The sequence below is a fragment of the Pyxicephalus adspersus genome, chromosome 7, assembly GCF_032062135.1.
Source record: "Pyxicephalus adspersus chromosome 7, UCB_Pads_2.0, whole genome shotgun sequence".
Taxonomy (NCBI): Eukaryota; Metazoa; Chordata; class Amphibia; order Anura; family Pyxicephalidae; genus Pyxicephalus; species Pyxicephalus adspersus.
In genome coordinates this window covers 54149815-54167699 of record NC_092864.1, presented here as the reverse complement: position 1 = coordinate 54167699, position 17885 = coordinate 54149815, and the positions used below count along the sequence as shown (strand labels likewise).

General features: G+C 38.6%; 1 protein-coding gene across 5 annotated transcripts in view; it reads right to left on the bottom strand.

Moving 5' to 3' along the window:
- The window catches only part of AGAP1 (ArfGAP with GTPase domain, ankyrin repeat and PH domain 1), a 232650-nt gene that overhangs the window by 9090 nt on the left and 205675 nt on the right, over positions 1 to 17885 (bottom strand). For all 5 annotated transcript variants that reach the window (XM_072418502.1, XM_072418504.1, XM_072418503.1 and 2 more), the window contains 2 exons: positions 16283 to 16373; positions 14624 to 14846 (listed from right to left, as the gene is read on the bottom strand). In XM_072418502.1, the coding sequence (XP_072274603.1) occupies positions 14624 to 14846; positions 16283 to 16373 (314 nt within the window). The remainder of the gene's footprint in view (positions 1 to 14623; positions 14847 to 16282; positions 16374 to 17885) is intronic.

Genomic DNA, 17885 nt, shown 5'->3' with positions numbered 1-17885 from the left:
TCAGGTTAGCTTTAATCTGCTTCTAATCCTTCTGTGTAAACAGTTTCTCCAGAGAGTAAATCTGGATTATCCTTACATGGTTTCCTGTACATACAGAGTGACCCAGGAGCGACCCCACAACTCCCCTGGCAAGGAATCACAATGAGCTGTTAGCACATGAGATAGGAGCTATGGATACATTACAGACCACTGCAGGTGGGAAGGCCTGTAGAACAATCCATTAAAGACCATCAAAGCATTTCAAGTGTGTTCTTTCAAACTTTTACCTAAGTGAGCTGAATGAGCTGCCAGTCTTCCCTTAATCACAGGTCATTAGCCAATCAATTGCACAGGTAGATTGAAAAAACATTTGTTCAATTGTAAAGCTTTTTTTCTTCTTATTCACAAAATGAAATTAGAGAAGGCGAACAGGACAGCTAAGCAAAGAAAACTGGAAGACCCCTTCCCCCCAGGGTAGAAGCACCCAGTTTTACAGCTCTACCTTATAATTACCTTTAATGTAACAGAATTAGTATCCTTACTAGTGAATAGGGTAAAGCATTTCTGTGACTACAGGGGCGGGTGTAGATAAATGGCTTGGCTTGCATCAAAATATTTATACACCTCGCCAAACGCCTGAAGCCATTACTGAGGGCTCAATCACAACATAACGCAGATGGTAACCTGCTGTGTGTGTTGCCATTCAGTCTAAATTTCAGCTAAAAAAAAAGTACCTAGATCAGACCGCACAGATATAAATACTGTGTGTTCAGTACAATGGCAAAATAAAAGCAGTACAATTTTGCTTGTGATTGTGAGGTACTCAGATGTCCCATTCAAAATAAATTGGCTGCCTTACCTCAGCTTGGGTAAACTCAGAAAGACATTTGCACGTTATAGTACAACAATAATAATACCTGCTTTCATGCCAATTAGGCACGGATATTCACCAAATGATTTGATTGTATTTATTCACAAAGGTTTTTGCCTTCTGTAAAAGTCAACCTACAATTAGCTGCAAGGTAATGGATACAAAAAGTCATCCTGGCAGTCTATGATCGAGGTACAGGCACACCAAATGCTTTACAGCATTTACCGTATTTTTTGCAGTATAAGACGCACTTTTTCTTCCCCAAAACTGGGGGGGAAAAGTTAGTGCGTCCTATACGACAAAGGTGTGATAAAATAACTAAAATAATATACTCACCCGATACCCGATCCTGCGTGTGTCTCTGGCTGCAGCAGCGTCTGTCTCCTCTTCTCACTGGCAGCAGCACGTGTCTTCTCCTGTCTGTAAAGCAGAGCGAAAGAAGCTGGCACAGCGCCACCTGCTGTTCCCTGTCCTAACTGCCGTACAGTGGAAAAAAAGCACAGAGTGATCAGAAGGGGAATTTGAATGACAGAGTGATCAGAAAGGAATTTTGAATGACAGAGTGATCAGAAAGGGAATTTGAAAGGCATAGAGTGATCAGAAAGGGAATTTGAATGGCACATGAGTGATTGGAAGGGGAATACCGGTATGAATGGCACATGAGTGATCAGAAGGGGAATAATTTTTCAGAATCTTTTTTTTCTAGATTATCCTCCTTTAAAATTGGGTGCGTCTTATATTCCGGAGCATCTTATAGGGCGAATAATACGGTAAATAGGCTGCATTTTTGGATGGCATTTGGTCCTATTGTTTAAAAATGGTGTTAATCCAGCATTATTTTAATTCATTTGCATTTAATTCATTTGCAGTAGCACTAAAGTCATATTGGTTCCATACTATCGTGTGGTTGATCATTTAATCAGTTCAAATGACTTTTTGGCATTTTAAGAAAATTATGGATGGAAGCAAATGACTACATCTAAGGTAAAGGCTATTCGATTTATTCAAAAAAGAAAAAAATCTTGTGTGGTAACCCTTAGCAAATAAACACAGCAGATTACATTAATGTTTACTGTAGAAAGAAAAATAAAAGCAGGCTGAAGTCTTTAAGTGTGATTTTTACTGTACACGTGAACAAATTTATTATACTGTACATATCTGATGATTGATAGGCCCAATTTATAAACCGTCAGACTGAATATGACTACATTACATATAGAAGTATCTCAAACACTTCCGTCACATAATTTATTTTACTAGTTTTAGATAAAATATTTAGAGGGAAAATGGAGTGAAAGACTGAGGCAAGAATAGGATACCTAATCTCTCAACTCGGTCTATGAGGGAAGAGATAATTTCTTATGGGTCAACACAATTTGATCAAATTTTAATAAGCAATACATAATATCTGTATCTATGAAGGCTTCACCTGTGACTGTTCACAGGAGAGGGTTGGTGGTCCTAGCTGCAAGGAATGTGGCCCCAGACCCATCCTGTCTACAGCACAGTGGAAGTGGAGCAGGAAGAACAGATGAAGACAATGTATACAGAGAAATCTTTCTCTGCAGGGGGAGACCCTAGTCTATGGCACAGGAAGTGCTTTAGCAGCTGGCTGACTGGGGACTGCATGCTTTCTGAACTGGGTTAGGTTGCTAAGGGTGGAAGAAGCAGAGAAGCAATAGCTTTGACATGGGGGTGTACACGCTACACTGAGCAGAAAGAAATTTAAAGTCTGGTAGGAAAAGTGTGTGTAGTGTGTGTATATATACACACACACACATATATATATATATATATATATATATATATAAAACACACACACACACATACACACACAAATAAAAATTTATCAAATATGTAACACAATGAGGAACTGTAAATGAAAACCTTTTCAGCTTACTGATCTGTGCAGACAGTATCTAAACCAAAAAGTTGTCATAGGCAGAATGATGGCATGTAAGAGAAGTACAGGAGCAGTGTAATATTGATGTGTTGCTGACTCCACTCAGCCGCTTGCCCCGCAGCAGTGCAAAGCTCACTGACAGAGCACGCAGGAAGGTGGGAGGTATCGGTGGATTTATGTACTAACAGGGGTTCTGCACATAAATATCCCAGAGGTGCCTGATCAATAGGATCAGTGTTTTGCCAACCTGCGGAATGTTTTATGGAGCACAGAGAACAGCAGAATCATTGATGATTAAATAAAGCCAATCTATTAGCCTTATTATGTGATAGTCGGGGTCTTCTGACACATGCTTACGCTCAATGACTGCTACAGATCACAGACAATGAGATGAAGAAGCCACTCCGCACACCAAAGGATAGCACTTCATACAGGCCTGGAACACACAATACACAAAGCAGATGCATTTAAAATGTGTAAAATACTGATAGTGTGTCCTCCAAGCTAGTTTAAGTAGAAAAATGCTTTTAAAAAAAAATTATTTTTTTTAAATGGAGACTTGTGCACATGGTAAAAAATATACTGGAACAGTCGATATGACAAGATTTATATAAAATGACAACTCCCACATTATGTAAAAAACATCTTTCACATAGTCCACTCATACCAAAAAACAAAAATATACTTGTCTTTTCTAGCTTTTTTCCATCATCTTTTCAGCCTGAATGAACAGTTAAACCAGAAAACTGGTCATAAAAAAAATCATAGACTACCATTCAGAAAATGGGCTTCAGTACACATGACTTCCAGGTCTTTAAATCTCAGATTTCTATGGAAATCCAACTGCTGCCCACATTCTCAAACTTCAAGCCTTTGACAGTTCTTTGAGACAGCTTCATTTTGAGAAGCCTTAAAATTGCAGGAACACTGCCCGTGCAGTGTGTATGTATATATATATATATATATATATATACATATACATACATACACACACACAGTACTGTTTCAGCCTAATGCTCATTTTTGTGTTGGCCTCACATGCTGGCAATGAGCCTAATTTACTAAAGTTTAACATGATGTGAAATGGAGTGAACCTGTGTGCACTTCAAGCATCCAATTACATGAAGCAGAGGCTCTATTAGTGTTTGAACTTCCCTGTTTGAATGAATGTTTGCAGAGAACCACTTTGCCTTACTTCACTAAATCAAGTCCAATGTGTCAGGTCCATTGAAGTCATTGGGTTAGTAAAGATTAGTATAGCTCAGAAAGACATATGCCAGTTATGAATGAAATTATTGTATGAGGTGCTGAAAAGAATCATTAAAGAAGTATAGTGATAACTATGTAACATTAAAAGCCCCCTCAACACCCTTTCATTTCATTGTGGTACGTTGGTGTTTTTTTTTGTATGTTGTGTTAAACCAGCACCTTAATTTAGACTTTGGTGCCAACAAGCACAGCAGCAGCATGCACATCTTGTGTATTGTGGCTATCTTGTGCATCTGTCATTGGTCATGAGGTGCCATTCTTTATGTCTGTATTGTAACCTAGTTTCTATAACTGGACAGCATTGCCAGCAGATGCATTTTCTTATTTTACAGCTATAGATGGGCAGAGGGGTAGGCAGATGAGGCAGCCACATTGGGTGCTTCAGCAAGAGGAAAGCACAAAATGAGCCAAACCTGCAACCTATGCAGTAAGGTAGTTTACCGCTCGTCTTATAGCTTCCACCTAGGGTGCTAAAGGAGCTATCCCCAAAACAGTAACTTCTATTTGTTTTGTTTCAGCTGACCAGCAATGCACCTTTTTACTACTCTAAACCAATATACCTCTCCAACACCTGCCTGAATGAAGGGGCTCATTTATGTCCAGACATTTCTCTGCTGCCCACTCCCCCCCTTCCCCTGGTAATAACAGTGCGAGAGGCTGCAAGGAATCTCTGCGGCATTATCGAGAGAGCGCAGGAAATTGGGCAGCTCGTTAGAGAAGCACAGAACCAATCAGGACAAAATTATGCAGTCATGTAAGAAATAATATCTATTAGGCTAATTTAATCAGTGCATACTTTACAGATGGATTAGAATGCAGAATCCAATTATATCAGACATTGCGGCTACACTGGACTTGCAGCTCCTAATATGGGAGAAGGGGACAAAGGTAGGGGGGAGACAACAATCGAGAGGTCTGGAACGCACAGTCAGGAGTACAACATGCAGTAGATGCATATTAACCCCATACATTGTGAAGAATCTTCAGTTATAGCACTGAACTGCTCCACAGAGCCCCACAACTTTGTGTTCTGTTTTCAAAGCAAAAAACAAAAAAAAAAAAAGAAAATAACAGCAACTGAAAGATTTAATCTCAACAAATGGTGTTGTAATCACTGAATGGGCAAAAACTTCAAAATAATGCTATTATCCCAAAAATAGGTCAAATAAGATGAGATTAAAGTGCTAATACACAATATAAATTATGTCATCTATAATAATGTTTCATTAGACATTAGCTGCATATACTATAATAATTGTAACAGCTTATCATGTCCGATGACAGTGATCACATCTGTAGACTTTTTAGCATAGACACTGCTGTACTGGAGTGAAGTGAAGCTGATTGCATATTCTGAAACTTGCAAAGTATAGATGGACAAAACAAATATTATTTGAGGGTCAAAGTGACCGAATTTTAAAAATTGGAGGAAAGAGGTATCATGCTATCATGCTCTCCAGAACCTCTTCCAGAAGTTATTTTATCAGCAATGGTGGCCTATCATACCTCAACAATTGCATTTAAAAGTCCCACCTACCATTAACTGGAGTACAGCATACATTCAGGCTGCTAAATATTCTTGTGGACAGCATACCAACAGGGGAACAGCAAATTATCTCTTCGATACTGATTTCTCAATCACATCTAAAACAATGATTTGAAGTTGGAGCACAAGGCAGGATTGCCTTCTCAAACTGAATTTACTATTTGTGCATGTATAAGAAGACTGATGTATATTTGGTGAGAATTGATTCAAAAGGAAAAGAATTAGAATAATGTGTTTTATCTTTCTATTATTCTGACACATCTCCTTTGATCATTGCCATTTTCATAGCGACAAATCTAATTCATATAAGCACAGATGTCGATTCCAACACCATGAAAAAGTTTACAGTGACAAAGTTGTCATTTTAAAATGTTTCATTAGGTAACAACTTTCAAAGCTCTGAAGTGAATTTATAAAACTGTCACCTGTGAATAAACCACAATGATAGGAAATGTTTTTCCTGTCCTTGTAAAGTTATGTACCAAAGAGAGGGAACAAATATCCAAAGAGAACTGTCAGCCTGCTGTAGTGTCACTAGAAAATGTAGAACTTGGAGAACTAATTGTGGCCACCAGATGGCTCCTTCCTATTCTTCCCTAAAATGAAGCCTTACTATTTTAATCTGTAAACTTCTAAGAATGAAAAAAATAGGTTTCTTATCTGTTTTCCTTTTTTTTTGTTTTCATTCTTTTCCAGGATTTTTTCTTATAAAATATCAATATTTCCTGTTTTTAACATGACTAAAACCGAAGATGAGGGCACATTAAAGCAATGAGCTTGCAAAATACTGAATAACTTGTAATTGCTTTCTAAAAGTTATTCCAATCTTCAAGGAGGGTAAAATTACTTTTTTTTATTACATGTTTATGGGTTGTAGTTTCTGCACATATTCCTGGCATAAAGTATGTTTATTGATAAAGATTAAATCTGTTTAAGAAGAAATGAAATGGAACTTGAGAGACATGCTTTTTGTACAGTGTTTTGGGTGGGGATTTAATCTATTTGGGGTGGAGGAAAATAAGAGTAGATGAAGAAATATAAAACATTCATCTCACCAAAACAGCAAGGTTTACACCAGCCACGTGCAGTATTGAAGTAGAATGGTATTTAAAATGGAACTCCAGATAAACTGCAAAATAAACTGTATATATTATACTGTGGACTACAATAACACCCCCTCCTCATGTACCAAAACACTTCTCCAGCCTATCCAAGGTATCCACAGTTCTACAGGACTCCCCAAGCTCCACCTACTGCAACCACAATGTTGATTTTGCCATAATGTTCTCCAATGTAGCATAGTACTAGAAACACTAGAATATGTTGATATTTTAACTTGGGTGTGCACCCATCAACTAGTGCATAACCAGATTCTGTTGTATTGCAGCCTACGCAATGTTTGTACATTTTTCCCCCAATGTGTATTACAGTAGAGTCCCCATTAAGAAAAAATAATCTACATTAATTATTTATAATTCACATATCCCATTTAAGAAAATTATTTTATAAAGAAGGATAGTTAATGGAACCCCACCCATCATTCCAATGGAACATTCAGAACCAGTGGAGTATAGCACAGTAGTCTAATATTATTTAGCCATTTATCCCAAACTACATGCAGCTGTTTCACGCTTGTTGGCCATTATTAGTGCAGTGGATATAAACAATGGCTTCTGTATAGTAGGGCTTGGGGACAGCGCATAAAGGAAAGACATGCGTAACTCTAACCACTATCCTAAAATACTTATAATTAATACTAATTATCTTTTGGATACATGATGAAAGAAGACCTGTGAATACCACTTGTCTTAAAAAAGCTCAGCTGTGCATTGGTATGTTATGTGGAAAGATGGGATTTTATGTGGTTATCTATTCCTCACCTTAGGGTTGTACAGACACTACATTGTGGATACAAATCAGATGGCACACTGAGTCCTATGTACTGATGTCTTCAGATACATCCAGAACCAGCTGTTATACATCGACAGCCCTTTCCACTCACTGAGTTCTGTACAAACTGTTCACATCTATCTATTGACTGTACGTCTCAACCATTTGATTTTGAAAGAAAAGCAAGAACAAATGCCAAATTAGTCGCTGATGTGTAAAACTTTAAAAGTCGTATAAAAGTTAAGCAAAATATTAGGATCTATGCATCTTTGTAGTGCTGATCTCCAACGGCCACTGTAGCCACGTGCTTCCTTTCTTGTCTGCATGCACTTGTTTCAATATATGCTGCATGTCATTGCTAATGTACCCAGGAGAAGACGGTTACAATTACTTTAATTTTAAACTCCTATAAATGCCCATACAGCTTTTAAATGAGTTTTTAAGCTTTTATAAAAAAGACGTTTTAAACCAAGATACATGGCAGAGAAGAGGGGGGAACAACTCCCAAATGCCCCAGCATGTGTTTTCTTTACAGTGCATCAAGAAAATGGTGGCCAGTCCTGGTTTGGACTGGCCCATTGGAATGAATGTGGATTTCAAACATTTATGTTATTGCTCAGGGTAAAGACTGATGTAACAAACCGTGTGGACTTAACTTAAGGAAGGTTTCCTGATAGCGACAACATAAGTATAGGCCACACTAGTATTCATGTACACCGACACTGAAATTCTTCACTGAAAGTGCAGGAAAGAGAATTGGGAGACAGACACAAACCATATCCTATAAGAAGTAAATGCACAAGGGCCTTTACAGCTAAATCACAAGACTGTATTTTAAAAGAAAGCCACAGATTTATATTGATTGAAAATTACATTTAAAATCACAATAACATATTAAAGTTAGTATGAGATATTAGTGACTATGTGTATATCTACTTTAGTGTTTCAGCAATATATAGCTATATGTCTGATGATGGAATCCTTCCAATGCACTGGTACACAGTTTGCTGTACACAGTCAGTAAAAATTATGACAACAAATATTCATAAAAGTGTCAGTCATATTATAGTACAGAATAAAGAATTGTGTGCAAGGCTGGTTGTGTACAGAGTGAAGGAAGGCCCCTTAGAGCAGATTCCAGCTCCTGGTTAAAGTACCTCTTTCTGTGCTATATACACATCGATATCTTAACCTGAAAATAACAGTATTGTGTTACAAGTGGTGGAGTGAGGAGTTAAGTATTCCAGGCATTGGCCCTCACACATCAGGACAAAAAGCTTCTCGCACACAGGGGCATTTCTCATTACGGACACTGTGTAGGAATTAATCAAGGTGAAAATTGCAATCAATCTCCTGCTGAGAGGAATGGCTGGCAAACTGTGCCCACGTGATGCACAGATTTGACTGTATAGGCCAGTGAATCAAGGAGAAGCTGAGAGCAGAAGCGGGCAAGTTATGTCTTGTAAATGGTGCCTCTGAGGGCACAGGTGAGGAGACTAACATATCATACTGTTTCCTGCGGTGACCTGTATATATCATACTGACACTTCACTACTCTGCACTATTACCAGCCCTGTGCTGTAGCATCCCATACACAGAAGCTGCAAGAAATTCATGTGGCATCTAATGAGTGCTTTATAATTAGTCATTAAGACAACCATTTATGACTAGGACAATGAAAAGCTCCCAAAATTAATTCTCACATAATAACAACCGTGTAGGGTTATATATTAAAGATGTATATGTGTGTGCCTATTTAATGTCTCTTCAGCTTCAGTCAGGGGGAGAAAGTCAACCTAAAGTCTAACAAATGCTGGTGTCCCCTTGCTCCTGATACTGAATAATATTTGATTCCTACCTTCTACCCCTCATACTGATGGCACACTAGGAACACGTGGGTGTTTTATGGCAAACCACAGCACTACAAGGAGGTGTTGGAGCTGAAGGTACCTGTACCTTATACTGGAAGCAATTTTAACCCTTTGTGAAAGGGTCTTTTTAAGCAGAATGCCATTTTTTGTTCATTTTCCTTTTTTTTTAGTTTTGAATACAGCGGGAGAGGTTTAGAACTCCTTTTAGATTTTACTGCAGTCTGTTTGTCCATTGGAAAAAAACCCTCACTTTCTGCCTCTTAAAATTATTATCCCTAGGATAGAAAGTGAGGTAAAGATACACTTTATATACCATTATTTTTACATAGTAATTCTATGAACTTTCCCAGGGTGACTTTATTTACCTAAAGAACTGTAACTTTAAAGAAAACCCTCCATCCTTTCTGTAAGGCTACGTACACACATGCAATAATTGCCATTGTACGACTAACGACTCCACGATGCTGAACAAGTGCTGTACATACAGCACCGTTCTATGGAGAGGGGAGGGGGAGAACGACAAAGCGCCACTCCACTGCGCCTTCCCCCTTCATTTCCATTACGATTGTTTGTCGTCCACCGTCCGTGGATCCGCCAGGACGGTCGTTTGGACGATGAGCACTGTACACATGCAAGATTTTCACTAAATATCAGCCCTGAGAACCATTGCATGTGTGTACCTAGCCTAAGATATAGGGAAGGCATTTATTTTTCCACAGCAATAGCTGACAACAATGTACCTGATAAGACTGGTGCATAAGCAGAGAACACAGTTCATATGTTTTGCATCTATTAAATGGATTTGAAAAAAAACTTTCCCTTAAATTTGTATTAGACCAAAGGAGGTAAAGAGGAAAAGTTCAACATCAGGGTTGACATACACTTTAAAGTTATGACTATCATAAGTCATCATTGTTTTTGAATTCGGCACAAAATTAAAAAACTTACAAAAGAGTCCCAAGAGATGGGTGAATAAGATGGCCTAATAGGTAAAGCCTAGTTTAGATCTTGCAGCAAAAATAAATAAGTGTCTCTTACCCTGGTTAGGCTAAGGGGATGTAAAAGGGACAAATACTTATCTTACACCTTGATGTTGCAGCAACTGGCGCTCAAGTTTGCAAGTCTTGTACCTGTAATGTGGGCAGGTCATTGTGCAAAATAGCAGTCCTGAATTGTGATGATGCAGGTAAAGGTAAAGAAAGGCTGCATTTTGATGGAGCAATATATCTATAATTTTTTATATTTTGCTAAAAGTGTACAATTTAGGAAGGGCACAAATGTAATACCCATATCAACCGTATGAAACCTTAATAAAACAAAATTAAAGTGATTGGACAAAGCAGAGGTGCACCCTTTGATCCCAGACTCCAGTAATAACAAATCAGATTAGTTGGATAGGAATGATGCAATAAATAAAGGATCTGTTTTCAGTACTTTAAGTGACACATTCTCTACACCCTGATGGCACTCTGACCCCTGTCAATGAAAGCGTTAATACAGAATGAGTGTTTGCATCCCATCCCCACACAAACACAGCATCTGCTGCCCCTAGACAATCCAGCTGTCCAAACTTTATTGGCAGCAAAATGTCAGATTCGTGCGACAAGCGCACGGGCAACAATCACATGTAATCACTCCAACACGCATGACACACAGCACAGGCAATGCTTCCTAGTCTGAGCACAGTAACGGGGGCACGCTGATCCGGCGCAGCCCGTCTGACTCTAATACACCTTGAGTTGCAATTAGTGGCCCTGTCATTTTCGGCCGCTGCTGCCAATTAATTAAGCCTGTCAAACGGAAAAACAGCGGCACTCACAAGATAATTAATATCGGGAGAGACGCGGCAGCTCGGAGCTGCAAGAATGTACCCTGGAGAAGAGAAGAGAGAAAGAGGAAAGACAAATAGAAACCAGAGGAGAGACAGTGAGAGACACAGAGACTGTTGCAAGACAGAGATAGTTTAGGGAGCAATAGGAGACTACAGAAGGTAGGAACAAATCCAAGTAAGGAAAAATTGGTGCAAATAACCAAACACTAAAAGCAAAAATTGTGAATAAAGGTATTTGTATGGTTATTGGAGAGTCAGAATAGCTAAGGAAAGCCAGCATGAGAACAGATATTATTCCAATAAATATATATCATGGCAGAAACCAACTTTTACACACAGTGGGACTGAGGATAGGGAATAAAATCCAAGAAAGCATTGAACAGGGTATGACTGAGCAGACTGTGCAAAGGAAGAACAGGATAGCAGGATGCGAGAGGAGTGATTGGTACCAGCAAACTGGCAGAGAAGAAAGTTAAACTGCCCTTGTTCTAATTGTTAAATTTGATGGTCCGTGGAGGGGGAAGGGGGAACCGCTCTGATTAAAAGCTCCCCACGAGCCCGGCAGCTTCTCGCAGCCTGGGCAGCTGCTGTGTCAGAGCTGGGGAGCTTATTCATATCATTAAGCCCCAGAGAACTTAATTGAAAGAAGAGCCAGGCCTGGACCTTGACACGCAGGAGGTCAGAGTAATTGCTGCCGGACATATTTAACATTAAGATAATCAGCCTATTAATTACCCTTCGGATCATTAAATCAGCCAGTTGCAAAATGAAATTCCTGCCTCTATTACTCAGCTGAGAGACCACAGGGCCTCCACTCACCATCTATCAGTTTGAGGCTGAGCCAGAGAGAGAGAGAGGGGGGGGAGAGGAGAGACGGCTGGAAGGAGAGAAGACACAGGTGAGTAAGGATATTGGAAGAGAATGGTGCCAGGGGAAAGGTGACCGACGACTCGGTGATGAGACTGTACAAGAGGGATGTCAGGTGGGTGGCAAAAACAGAAAAGATGGTAAGAGTACAACTTATAACCTGGGGCTTTCAAAAATACCTGTCTCAGTTTAGCCTTTCTATTTTCAGCTTTGGAAATATGAGACCTGATGCCACGGCGATGTGAAATTCAAAGGGTTAAAGCGCACATCAAGACTAGAGATGGCCCCTTGGACCAAAGTGTGGGGATCACAGCCAGCCATGAGGTCCTGATTACAGCAAGTTAACGAGGTGAGGTGACCCTGGCTGGCAGAGACAGGAGCCAGGGTAAGTAAATAGGGGAGGGCAGGCGTGGAGAGGACTGGGGGGGGGGGGGCTGCCTGCTCTCCACTTAGCAGGATAATAAAGGAAATCATCCTTGATTATCAGTGCTAATTTGGACACTGCCGGTAGCTTGTTATGCGAGCTCTGAGTAGCATTTAATTAATTCAATTGCTTGTTAATGGGGGAAGTGACATGTGGGGAGCAGATGGGTCTATGGGTCAGTGTAGGAAGAGTATTGTCCTGTCACACAGCCTCCTGCTCCTCTCCCAAAGCATGAGTTATATCCATGTGTGATGTGTCCCCAGCATCCTACGATCTGTGATTATCCTTACCTATATTCTATAATGTTACACATATCAACAATACCGCAAACATTTTAACACACTACCATAGGTCTATTACATATTTGTAAACACAATATTATATATATATATATATATATATATATATATATATATATATATACATACACACACACACACACACACACATGTATAGCTTCAATAATTTTTTCCTAACCTGTATAAACAATTAAATGTATTTGCATTATTCGTGATTTCATTTTGTGGCAAAGTAAAAACCCTAGAATAATCTTTTAGAACTAGCTTTTACTATGAAGGAAAATGTATTACAATTTTTTTTTTTTTGCCTTTTCATCAGTAAATTGAAACCTTACTAGATGCAACACGTTGCTTTACACAGTTGTATGTTATACGTCTTCACTGGAGAAGCCTGACTGTGAAAGAAATATACTAAGATTTTTCTTCAAGGTCTACTACTTCTGTATATATGGATGCTTACATTTTAATCTTTCTTTCTTTTGTACCTTCTGGGGGAAAAAAGTATGATCACATGAGAGGGAGGTGTTCTGCTTTGCAGATATTTTTACTGTTGGAGTTATGAGGGATGAGATGAAATAACAAAAGATGAGGAGAGGGAATTCTTTTTCAATTTGGTCCCAAAGACAATCTGTAGCACTGTGTTTTAGAATCAAAATCAAAAGACAGAAGTGTTTTTGGTGAGATGAGTTGGTTAATGTGTTCAGATTGACCAGTTCTAGACCTGTTCAGTCACTTTGCAATATTAGATGACGTGATATTGATCCATCCCTAATTGGTATACTAAGCAGTAAAAAGGAGATTAGAGACAAATTAGATAGCTTTGTACAAATGAATAAAAACATTGCACACTGTAGTGCAATTAAAATTCCTATGGATAGTACAGAATCTGCTAAATGAGGCATTAATCAGTAAACATTTGACACAGCATTAGCATTCAAAATCAAAATATTTAGGTGTAATTATAAACACAAACACAACAAAAGTGGAGTATTCATGCATTAAAATAATTTTTGAATGCATTTAATACAAATATCTGAATGTGCCTGTGTCCTGTAATCCCACTATCAGCCTATATGCTAGCCACCGAGCATACACGTGTTTCGAGCGTCAGAAGGACAAAATAAAGTTAGAGAGATGACCTCTTCAGTCTGCTGCTTCAACGCCAAATGTTCTATTAACTGAATGAGGATATATTTTACCACAGTGTTTTTTATCAACCTGGGCTGCAGTTGCATTGAACCAAAAGAATAGCTACACCGACGTAAATCATATGGCAGGTAAATAGTCTAAATGTAAGTTTTTCTACCCGCTGGCCTGGAATTCAGTTTTAAACATAGAAACCTGATTGCTGAGTGTTCCTTTTTTTATACTTTATAACTACAGCTCCCTCATCCTCTGCATTAAAAATCATACACATGCTACATAAATTGTTTCTAATGCAAACTTCACAGCCTTAACAAGTGCTGCACCTTTCATCTGTAAATACTGTATCAATGTGTTGCACATGCACTGCTGGTAATAGACTTTGATATTATAGAAGATAATGAGTTTCCTTTTCAGATCGGTCAGCTAAGGCTGTCTGCTGGGATTGTCACCCAAGCCATATGAAAATAACCACTAAGCAGCAGCAAAAGCTTGCTTGCTTGCTTGGGATCCCACTAGTGCTTTGCTGGAAATCTGCACAAACTACTGTTTAAAATAAAAGTTGAAATAAAAATTTTAAAAATGCCTACAAACCTATACATAAGTTTGGTGAAAACCAATAAGTGTACATTTCATTGTAAAAAAAATAGTTCATACGTTACTATAAAAATTATACGTAACTAATAATACTAAGTACTATCAGATTGTGGCAGCAACATCTAATACTGACCTGGGACTCTCTGAACATGGCTTCACATGCCCTTGACTGCTTCCTTCCCACACACTATTGGCCAACTCATTCCCAATGGCTGACATGACTTTTATGAGCTCAGGCGGCCAGTCATCAAGGTCTAAGGAACGGACACGGGATAGATGAGTCCCCAAGTTGCGATGAATTCCAGAACACTCTATGCACATCAGGGCTCCCAGGTTCAGGCTAGCCCAATCTGGACCTGGAAAGATGAAGAAAAGAAAAATAACAGTGATTACACAGTTTATCTATATCTCAGTGGGATAGCATGAGGAATGCCATATTTTACTGCTGCAGGATGCCCAGTTAGAGGGATTTCTTTACATACAAGCACCAATCATTCCATTCTACTCTATTATTGTAAGATGGGTTGAAGAGGTTAAAAAATAATGTGCATCAAGTCTAAGGCTACATACACACGTTTATTAATTGCGGTTGGACACGCTGCTGCTCTCTCTCCCTTTCACGTGTATTACAATTGTTCTTTGTTCCCCCAGGACAGATCCACGAATAACGTGGGATGAGCGCTGTACACACATCAGATTCTCGTCCCATACAAGCCCTGAGGCGATTATCAGAGAATCATCTGAAGTGTTTACGTAGCTTAACTTCTCACAACTCTGTTTTGGTCCAGAAAAAGGTAAAACAAAAAGATCCTTGGAGAATTGCACTAATTTGCCAACAGAAGTAGAGAATCCCTGTTTACCCCCACCACCAAGGGCAGTTCAATCAATTTCCTGGAAAAAAATACTTCTTTTTAAGCCTTTATATGACAAATACAAATATAATCTATAGAACATACTTGTGAGGTCTGTTATAGGTGAGGTCTAGATAAGTTGCCTTGTATCTGCAGTGCAGAACTTTGACCCATCCTGCTACAGTTAGTTGTTGTACTTATGATGTGGATGGTGTTGTGTGTTCTGAAAAAGGACTTTATTATACAATCATCAACTAAAACAACCTAATAGCTAGAAATACCAAAAGAGCTTTGACCTATCAAGGCATGGACTCCCTGAAGGTGTCCTGCAGTGCATCTAACAGAAAGACATTAGCAGTAGATGCTACCTCAGCTACACTACCTCACTACCCTAACTGGCCTGCCTTCTTTCTATAGTGCTTTCAGTAATATTCCATTATGTGTGAAATTTGTTCATGTATCCTTGCATAAAATCCAGTCTCAATTAAAAAAAGGGCCCCAAGCTAGAATATTTCTGGAAATCAGCATGACAACTTTGTTAATTTCTGTAAAACATGTCCAATATTTATCCATTTTGGTAATAAGTATTTAATATTTGTTCCTTGTCTTTATGTTTATTTGGGAACAGCAAATGCTGCTAAGATAACAGTGTTTTAAATCCCAGGTACAACAGTGCCCTCTAGGGACCAACTCACCATGAAATCAATGAAAAATGACTAAAGAAGGCATCTAAAATGCATCTGAAGAGACCTTCACATCTATGTATACTATATATACTTAGGAATATGGGAGGTGTTAATCTTTGATGACTTTGTACTTGGAGAATGTGAGGTTAAGAATCCTGGCAGTCTGCTTATCCGGAGGAGGCCTGCTAATGTTTGTCTATTTGTAGGAGAGCAGGGAGATAGTTCATTGTGCGGTCTCTGGGGATCTATACTTACTTGGTGCATCACAGTCCACGCAATGAGAATTTCCTGGCAAATTACGAATTGACTGTAGAGCTAAAGCTTCATTCTGGCTGGTGAGACGAGACTGAAGGGGAAAAGGAGAACAAAAAGGGTAAGGTGGTGGAAAGTGAGAACTCAGCAAAGCAACAATATTTTCTAATATCAAAGCTGAAAATTTAAAGTGATTGCAAGTGATTAGTGTGTTAACCAAGAAGAACCAACTAAGACGGCACATGTCAGAACAATGCACTTCTTCCATCCTTTTATCATGTGAATAAAATGTATTTAGGAAGCTATGTGGTTCCAGCTACAAGAAACATTTCTTTTAGACTGTGCTTGTAATGGTGCATTAAACACATCCACATACTTTACCAATAATGTATAGCGCTGCGTAATATGTTGGCGCTATATAAATACTGTCCAATAATATTAATAATTACAGAAGCAGCTCTATACAAAGAACAAAAACCAATACAATTGGTCCTGCACACATATTCCACTCAGTGTTAATACATAATAACACTAGAGCAAATCTAGTAAGATAGGAGTCCAGATAGAATACAATGTAATTAACTAGAACACACCGTATAAATGGCAATCCTATTTGCCAATCAATCAACTGAGAGGATTGTCAATTTTTCCTATAAATCCCATTTAAAAGAACAGCAAATCTGGTGAATAGGAGCAGTACTTCCCAATAAAAAGCCTTTAATACAACATCAAAATAAGTGCTTATAAGTGGAATCCTGGTAAGAGCAGTGGGCTATATAGGCTATAGAGAGAAGTATGCAGAAAACATTGCAGTTGTTTATCATATGCAAATGATTTAATACATAATAACAATAATGGTTTACGACTGTACTTCTATTCAGATGATTTTTGAACCCTCCAGTAGACCAATTAATTCTGAAATGTCAGAGCAGGCCAAATCCACATCTATTATGTGTACACAAGGCATAAAAGTAATATTAACCACCCCCGACCGTTAAACCCGACCTTGGTTCGGGTTTAAAAATTTTGCTAAAATCGATAAACCCGAACTTTGTTGGGTGGTTAAATCTCATCACTTACCTGGTCCCCGCTGTGATGATCCGTTCTGTTCCAGCGTCAATCCCTAAAAAAAATACTCACCTTCTCCCCGCAGCTACTCCGGACAAGTCCGTCCTCTTCTGTCTTCATCCGGCGAGTGCAGTGACGATCACCGGGATTTCCCGGTGACGTTGCTTCATGCGTCGGTGCGGGCGGGAGGCGGGAAATTCAAATCGCTTTGCATTGAACTCAATACAAAAAAGATGTATTGAGTCCAATACAAAGAAATCCTTATATAATATATATATAATTGTATTATATATTATATAAGCTACTGTACAGGTACATTACATTATACACTTTTTTTTTTAAAGATTTTTTTTATATTTTATAAAAAAAATGTTATTATTAAATTTATAAAATTTTGGACATATTTCGGTGAGTTATGCGGTAATTCGGGGAATTATAAGTAATTATTGAGTAATTCGGTGAATTGTAGCCTACAATCTAAAATAAATTTCCATGCAAAAAAATTAACACTTTTTGCATGGAAGTTTGGAAAGAATTA